Source organism: Panthera pardus, unplaced genomic scaffold, assembly GCF_024362965.1.
Source record: "Panthera pardus isolate Hobbes unplaced genomic scaffold, ASM2436296v1 HiC_scaffold_18, whole genome shotgun sequence".
Classification (NCBI taxonomy): domain Eukaryota; kingdom Metazoa; phylum Chordata; class Mammalia; order Carnivora; family Felidae; genus Panthera; species Panthera pardus.
The window spans coordinates 34284284-34292329 of record NW_026526743.1 but is presented as its reverse complement, the minus strand read 5'-3'; the positions used below and the strand labels follow the sequence as shown (position 1 = coordinate 34292329).

The following is an 8046-nucleotide window of genomic DNA, read 5'->3' as shown; positions in this document are numbered from 1 at the left end:
GAATCTTTTCATGTGTTTATTGATCATTTGAATACACCTTGCTTGGCGAAATATATATTCAAGCCTTTGCCCATTTTGTGTATTAGGCTGTCTTATCCCACTGGCTTAGGCTTATCTTAGGCTATACCTTCTTACCTATTGGACTCTCACAATCTCACGTGCTCTTGCTAACCTCGTGATAACTGCTTTTATTGCCTCTGTTCACAGAGGGAGAAATTGAGGCTCAGAGACCAGGTAACTTGCTCCAGACTCCAGTGAGAGTTCCTGTGCTTATCTGAATGCATGGCGTATGCTCTTCTCGATGCTTCTCCCTGCCTCCCAGACAAGTGCTCTTGGGTGTCTGAACCCACTGCCCTGGAAATCCCACCGTGAGAGCCAGATCGGAAGGGGAGCAAAGGCCACTTGTGCCAAGATGTCCACTGAGAAAATAACGAAGATGTCCCAGGGACAGCAGGGTCCTTTTCTGTTGTTTGGGCAGAATGAGCTGAGGGTAGAACTCCAGGAAAGCAGGTCCAGAGGAGTTGAGGAGCACACGAAGGAGACCCTCCCCATACCCACTCCGCTTTCTCCCCGCGCACAGCCTGGCTATGCTTCCCAGCATCCCTTGCAGGCAGGGTGGCCACGTGACTGAGTTCCGCCAATGGCAGGCGGACAGAGGCGAGGAGCCGCGCTTCCTGGCCTGGCTCTTGAAGTCCTCCTACAAGTTTACGTTCTCTTTTCCCATCCGCGGGAGGTTGGGGAGCCGTCCGGGTCCCGGAGGAGGGTGGGGCGGTGAGGAGGAAAGAGCCTGGGTCCCTGAATGACCCCGTGGAAGGTAGGAGCCCACAGACCAGCATCAGGTGTCACACGCGAAGAAAAAACCTTCTGTGCAATTGAGCCACTGAGATTTTGGAGCGGTTTGTTGCGGGAAACAGCCTTTCCTGACTAATACACCTTCCTCCTCCTCTGCGGTAACGCTTGAAGGGGGAAGGCTGAGGTTGGGTTATTGAATCGGTGACTAAATGACTGGCTGGCTGGCTGGCTGAATATGCTGGTTAAAGCTCTAGACTTAGGGACCGAATGAGTGATTTCATCAGATCCTCCTGACAAGAGGGTGGGGGAGGAGGATGAGGGGCGGGGGATGAAGGTGAGGCCCGGTGGACGAATGTCTGGAGCTTTCTCTCGGCACCGGCACAGCTGCTCCCCAGGTCTGACGTCTAATCCTGGCTTCCCACCGACTCACAGGGTGACCTTGGGCAGGCCAGCTCACAGGTCAGTAATGTTAAGGGCTTCCCCGTGGGAGAGAGGTGGCGATCGTGCCCCCTGCCCCACCTCCCAGGGAAAGCAAATGCCAAGGAACAAAGCAGACACTGTGGTAGAGGGTTTATTTTTCAGAAGGCCTGAGGGACCGGGGCAGGACAGGAGGGGAGAGCAATCCCAGGACGCTTGAGGGCCCTGTGCGCAGGCAGTGGGCAGGTTAACACTTTCAGTGTTCACGGTGGGCAGATGACCCTGGGCTCCGGGCCCTGGAAGACACTGAGTTTTGTTCCCCATGTCTTGGACCTGAACCCCACAGCAACCCCATAATATGGGTCTTCTCATTCTCAAGCGAGGCTCAGAGAGGGTCAGTGGTCTCCTTAGATTCACACAGCATCAACCACCCTGCTAAACTGCACCACGCTCCCTTGGAGAGAAACAAGCACGTGTAAAGTTTATTTCCTTGACCTGGGGAATCTATTGTCCCCAAGAAAGTGCAGAAAAGCCCCAAGTCCCAGGCCTTATCCTGGCCCCTCCCAGGTGAGAACAATCTCCACCCAAGGCTCTTTCCCTTCACTATACCCTACACACTCCCAGGGCCAGGAAAGTTCCACGTCGTCCCCCTCCCAAACAGTTCCTAAAACTTTTCCATTCAACCCTTTGGCCTCTTAAGCATTTGCCCTCTTTTCTTATAGAAATATAATTAGAGCTTGCAATATCAAGCCAAGGGTAGTCATTCACACCGTAGCATAAAGTTGGTTATCAGTTATTTGGGGAAGGAGAAAGGGAAAGTGGGGAACTCTGAAGAGGTCAAGCCTGGGTGTCAGAGGTTAGAGGAGCAAGAGGGAAACAAGAAAGAGTCAAAAAACCCAACACAGAGGTAAAATGGGGAAGAGAGGTGAATCTGGGTAAATTTGAGGTTTCACAATTGACTCAACTGGCTGCTTTCTAGATGAACTTGAGTCTCTGTATTGATGTGTGAGGGCCTTTGGGGGATGGGCCGTGGCAGAGGAACATTATTTTTATTGATTCAGTCTGTAGCCATTCATTGAGCCAGGCCCCGTGCTCTGCGTTGAAGGCCAATGGACAAAGTAACAGGTGTGGGACCTTGATCCAGCCACTGGGGCGGTAGGACGAGTTCCCCAAGTCCTGAGAATTCTGGGTAGACTGTGATCAAGGCTGTTAAGAGGGGACAGAGGGCCAGGGGACATCTGAAAAATAAAACTCAATTGCTGGCTGCTTGGGTTGAGCAGTGCCTCGGAGGGCTGGTAGGGGTGGACACACACAGGTGGTGGGGAGGCATCCTGGGCGTCAGGTGCAGCCTGGAAAAAGACCTGGAAGTGGACATGTATGGCACGGGTTTGGAGAACAGGGAGCTGGAGTCCAACATGTGTGAAGGGAAATGAGGCAGGGCTGGGGACAGGGGTGCCGGGCTCAGGAGCTCTCACCTCAGCTTGGGGCAATGGGGAGCCATGGAAGAGTTTTGAGCAGGAGAGTAACTGACCAGGATTGTGGCCCCTCTGGCTGCGGTGGGGCAGAGAATAGCTTAGAGGGACAAGAGGGGAGATGAGTGACAGTGTGGAGGCTCCTCTGAGGGTGACAGCTACAGGCACAGAGATAAGAGATTGCGGAGAGATCCATCGGCACAGGCTTGTGTTGAGGGGCGGCTGTAACGGCCGAGAGGTGGGGCTCTGTGAGCCTTCCTGGAGGAGCCAAGGCCACGGTCATCAGGGCAGGGCCCTTTCTCATGGGTTCATCTTCTGCAGAATCTTCTTCACCCAGGGCAGCCTGGGGTCAGCACAGATCTCCCGGTCCCTGACCGTAAGGAAGCTGGAAGGAGACACCAGGGAGGCAATGAGGGAGCATTAGCATGCAGCAAGAATGCCACATCCCTTCTCTGGAAGCTTAACATTTATGAGTCACTTACTGTATGCAGAGATGCCCACTAGACAGAGTCACTTCACATTTATGAGGCACCCACCCTATGCCGGGGTACCTGCTATCTAGAGCGGTTCAAAGGTTACAAGGCCTCTGTTGTATGTAAACTTACTTCTTAAGCAGGGAGAGGGGAGAAGAGCAGCTAGAATTTCCTGGACTCTTCATCTAGGCTTGAGGGCCAGGTCAGGCCAAGAAATAGAATGCCCAAGAGTCTCGTGATCATTGCTGATATTGCCTTGGGAGAGAGCCAAGAGCATGAACTTTGGAGCCAGATCCTCTGGCCCAGCTCTGCCATTGTTAGCACGTCCCTTAGTTTCCACATCTGTGAAATGAGGATAATAATCATGGTCCTCACAGGAGCTGAATGAAGATTAGATGAGTTAATATAAACAGAAGTGTTCAGAGCAGTAGATAGTAGGTGCTCTGGAACCCTGTCACTGCCAGGAGCTGGCTTGGACTTTTCACATTGATTTTCTCTTCTTTTCCTTGTCTTGTCTTTGTAAAGGTTACTTCAATGTTTATTTATTTTTGAGAGAAACAGAATGTGAGCAGGGGAGGGGCAGAAGGAGAGGGAGACACAGGATCCGAAGCAGGCTCCAGGCTCCGAGCTGCCAGCACAGGGTCCGAATCGGGGCTCAAACTCAGGAAACTGTGAGGTCATGACCTTAGCCGAAACCAAGAGTGAGATGCCACTCAACCGGTTGAGCCACTCAGGTGCCCCTTAACATTGATTTTCTTAACAAGTCCTTACGACAACCCTATGAGGCCCTATCATTCTGTCCATTTCACAGGTGAGGAAAGTGGGGCCTGAAGGGGTAAAGCAGCTTGCCTGAGTGCCTGAGCTGGTCAGATCTGATTCACTGTGCCCCCTGGGGGCGCAAAGCACAAAGCGGAGGACTAGGCACTGGCCCAAGATCGCTTAGCATTTGCGGGCTAAGTCTCCCACTTTGCCCAAGGTGCTGTAAGTACCAGGCCAGGCCCTTGGGGCTCTCAGCTGTTGTGGGCAGGAGTGGACTTAAAGCTGGCCAGTGGTCAGAAACATCCCCCCCCCCCCCAGCCCTGCTCCCTTCCTGCCTCTCAAGAGCTTGTCCATGAAGCTAGAAGCTCTGGCTTCTCTTACTCCCCTGATCTGCCCCCCACCCCACAGAAAACCAATGAACAGAAAGAAAAAGAAGGCAGCAGTGTTGATCTTGGCCTCGTGGGCAGCTTGCCCTGGCTGCTGTGTGACACTGGGCAAGACTCAGCCCCTTGATCTCCCCATTTGTCAAGACACATCCTTTCTAGAGTCCCTTCTGGCTCAATATCCAATTATCACATGTGCTGTCTTTGAGCATCTGTTATATGTCAGGCATCGAGCATCACACCCTCCAGTTACTATTACTGTGCCCTGTGACACTCAAGAGGCCCCAAAACCTCTCTGGGCCCATTTCCTTACCTGCAAAAAGGGGATCATAACACTATCTACAACATAAGGCTGTTTCAAGGATTAAATGAGTTAATACTTATAAAGTGGTTGTAACAGTGCCTGCATTTAGCAAGCACTCTCTACTTGTCTGATAAATAAAAATAAATGAAGGTGATCACTCCTGTTACACTGATGGGGAAACAGAGGCTCAGAGTCAAAGTGACAAAAACCCACTTCAACCTTCTTTGTTATTCACCTGCAGCACCCCCCCCCCACCCACCATGAGGGATGGTCAAGAAGTAAGGAGGAGCAAATGAAGAGATAATGAAGGAGCCCCAAAGGGGGTCATGAGCCCCTAAACCCAGACACCCTGGTGAGGGGCTTGGCAGGCAGCAGTCTGGAGGAGTTGGAGCCCCAGGGTCAGGCCCCATCACTTGGCCAGTGGCAGGCACAGGCCCGGGCTCCGGGCTAAGGAAAGGGAAGTAAAGAAATGGAGGAAAAGAGGCAAAGGAGAAAAAGAACCCCAGGAGAAAGCCCTGGACAAGGACCCAGGAGTCCTGGTTCCAACAGGGCAGCCTGGAGCAAATCACTTCCCCTCCCTGCACCTCTTTGTCCATTCGTAAAACGGAAACAGAGGCGCTCAGCCGGTTGAGCGTCTGACTCTTGATTTCGGCTCAGGGCGTGATCTCCCGGTTTGTGAGATCGAGCCCCTCCTCGGGCTCCCTGCTGACAGCGCAGGGCCTGCTTGGGGTTCTCTCTCTCTCTCCCTCTCTCTCTGCCCCTCTCCCACTGACACTCTTTCTCGGTCTCTTTCTCAAAGAAATAAACTTAAAAAAAAAAACGGAAATAATCGCGCTCCTAGCAGTTCTGCGGGGAGGGTTACCCGAGTTAGCACGGTCACCCCAGAACCACGTCTGGCCATAGGACGCGCTCTCTGGCACCTCAGCCTTCTTCTGGTAAGAATAGGCTGCCTCCGCCAACTCCCAGGGTGCTGGGGAGGATGGGCCCCAGATGCTTCTGATGGGAGCACCCCGCACTACGGCTCTGCGCTGCCTCCACGCACTAGGCACTGGATCGTGTAAACCGCCAGCTGGTGCCCTGCTCATTCAGCTCTGCATCCCCGGAACCCGGCAGGCTGCCTGGCAGGCAGTAGGCGTCCAAAATAATTTGTTGAATGATCGCATGATTTTTTTTTTTTCTCGGTACACCCCCAGCCTGGGCCGAGCCGTTTCAAGGACAGAGACCAGCTGCACTCCTCCCGTCCTTGGGTCTGCCCACCCACCTGCTCCTGGGCCCTCCTGAGCCAGCCCGGCAGGCTCTCCAAGCCCCTGCGTCCCCAGCTCTGTACTCACACCACGCCGGGCCTCCGGCAGGAGTCTGAAGTCCAGTAGAAATACTTCAGCATACGAGAGGGCAGGGGGTGGCGGAAGTAGTCTCGGCAGCAGACGCTGTCTTCCACGTTGGCGCCATAGGGGCCTGGAGGAGGGAGACGTGCAGAAGACTCACCGGCGGGGCACAGACGGGTGGCTCTCAGCCCCAGCCTCTGAGCCGGCACTTCTGTTCCCGTGTGGCAGGCCGGTGCCCGGAGGACTCCGAGCCCCCGGAGTCCCCATTCTCGGGGTCTCTGAGGGACACTGAGGGCCCAGTGTCTCCGATCCGGGTCGGTCAGGTGGAGACAGAGGGATTCGCAACCACTGGGATTCAACGATGCCCGGGGCCTCGAGGCGGGACCCAGAGACTCTGCACAGGACGAAGCCCCGGCTACTGCAGGCGAGGTCCGTGGGCCAGCGCTATCAGTGCCACCTGGAGCTTGTCAGAAACGCTCGACGCCCAGCCCCGGCCCTGCTGAGTCCCACGCGTGTCTTGACGAGTCCCCGGGCAATCCAAGAGGTCTGCTGCGGCTCACGCCTCCCGTGACCTTCACGGTGCACGCGGGGAGGCTGAGATCCAGAGAGGGAGACCATTTGCCCAGAGTCACACAGCGGGACTCTGGAGAGTCAGGATAAGGACCCGGGCAGAGTCCAGTCATGCAGACCTGGGTACGGGGCCTGCTCTGCCCTGAGTCACCAGGCCCTCCTGGGCAAGTCACTTAACGTCTCTGAGGCCCAGTTTCCTCCTCCGATGGGAGGGGTGATAATGGCACCAAGTTATGGGGCCTTCGATGCGGGAAAAGCCCTCAGGAAACCCAAAGACGGCTGCCCGTCTCCCAGCCCAGTTTTCGTGCCTTTATCCAACACAGGGCAGGAGGATTTACACTGAGGTGGAGAAGGGAAGGGAAGGCCTCGGTGTTGAGGGCAGGTTCTGGAGCAAAAATGTAGTGGTAGCAGAGCAGGACCAGTTTTCCAAGGGGACATCCCTCATGCCAGCTCCTTCCTTGTCCCATCCCACATGGCTCCTTCTGGTGGCTCCTTCACACCCCAAGCATCCTATGCTTGAGTTCTCTGGAGTAGAAGGACAGCAGGCCATGTCCACCACAGCCCCCCACCCCAGCCGAGACAGATCCTAGACTCCAGGCCTTCAAGACTACCCATTTAGGGCGCCTGGGTGGCAGTCGGTTAAGCATCCGACTCTTGATCTCGGCTCAGGTCACAGTCTCAAGGTTTGTGAGTTCGAGCCCCGCATCAGGCTTTGTGCTGTTGGCACAGCCCTTGTGCTCATGCTCCCTCTCTCTCTCTCTGTCAAGATAAATAATAAACTAAAAAATAAAAGACTACCCATTTAACGGATGTGTAAACCGAGGCCCACAGAAGCCACGTGACTAGTCCGGAGCCAGCGGCAGACTGGGGTCATCTGCTCTCAGTCCACTCCTCTTTCCGCTACATGAGGAAGATACCCCAGTGTCTGACCCTGGCCTCTACAGGGAGTCCTCCCTCTCCCCAGCCTCACCTGCCTCAGTTGCCTGAAGTGTCATGGCAAGGAGGACAAGGACAGCCAGGAACAGAATCTTCAGGCTGGCCATGTTCTTGTCCTGTGTGTCCCAGCTCAGGTGTCTGTAATCACCGGATGACAGGAGGGCCGAGTATTTAAGCACTTCGCGACACCCACGAGCCCCAGACACTCTTAGTCACCGGTGGGTCCAGAATCTCTGACATTCACATTACGAAAGAAGAACTCCCGCTTCCTCCAAATAAAAGGAAATTCTCTGTGGCTTGGAACAGCTCAGAGGGGACCCCCGCCTTGTCCTTCCCTCTGGGTCTCAAGAGACCTGCAAAATCCCCCTTGAGCTGGGCCTCTTAGAGGCCTGTGCTCCCCAGAGTCCTCACACCGTAGGGCCTTTACCATGTCGCTGGTATCTCCGGGATCAGTTCGCCCATCTGGAAATGGGGGAGATGGTTTCACAAGCCTACCTATTTACCCCAGTGGTTGTTTGTAGGGCAAGTGAGAACGTGGACAGGAGCTGCCCAGACCTTAACCCTCACCTGGAACAGAGGCCCATCCGAACCCTTGATGAACTTCATCACTGATCT

General features: G+C 54.7%; 1 protein-coding gene across 1 annotated transcript; it reads right to left on the bottom strand.

Moving 5' to 3' along the window:
* Positions 1–1347: 1347 nt before the first annotated feature.
* On the bottom strand, positions 1348–7780 carry CCL22 (C-C motif chemokine ligand 22). Its single transcript, XM_019455843.2, has 3 exons — positions 7466–7780; positions 5932–6055; positions 1348–3066 (listed from the first exon to the last, which is right to left on the bottom strand). The coding sequence occupies exons 1-3, from the start codon at positions 7536–7538 to the stop codon at positions 2982–2984; spliced, it is 282 nt and encodes a 93-aa protein (XP_019311388.1). The 5' UTR covers positions 7539–7780; the 3' UTR covers positions 1348–2981.
* Positions 7781–8046: the final 266 nt, after the last annotated feature.

Bases quoted from the DNA above. Each gene is read 5' to 3' on its own strand.
- CCL22 (XM_019455843.2), bottom strand. From the start codon at position 7,538: ATGGCCAGCCTGAAGATTCTGTTCCTGGCTGTCCTTGTCCTCCTTGCC. The intron at 6,056-7,465 runs GTGAGGCTGGGG...TCCCTCCTCCAG, and splicing joins ACTTCAGGCAACTGAGGCAG to GCCCCTATGGCGCCAACGTG. The intron at 3,067-5,931 runs GTGAGTACAGAG...GTCTCCTTCCAG, and splicing joins TGCCGGAGGCCCGGCGTGGT to CTTCCTTACGGTCAGGGACC.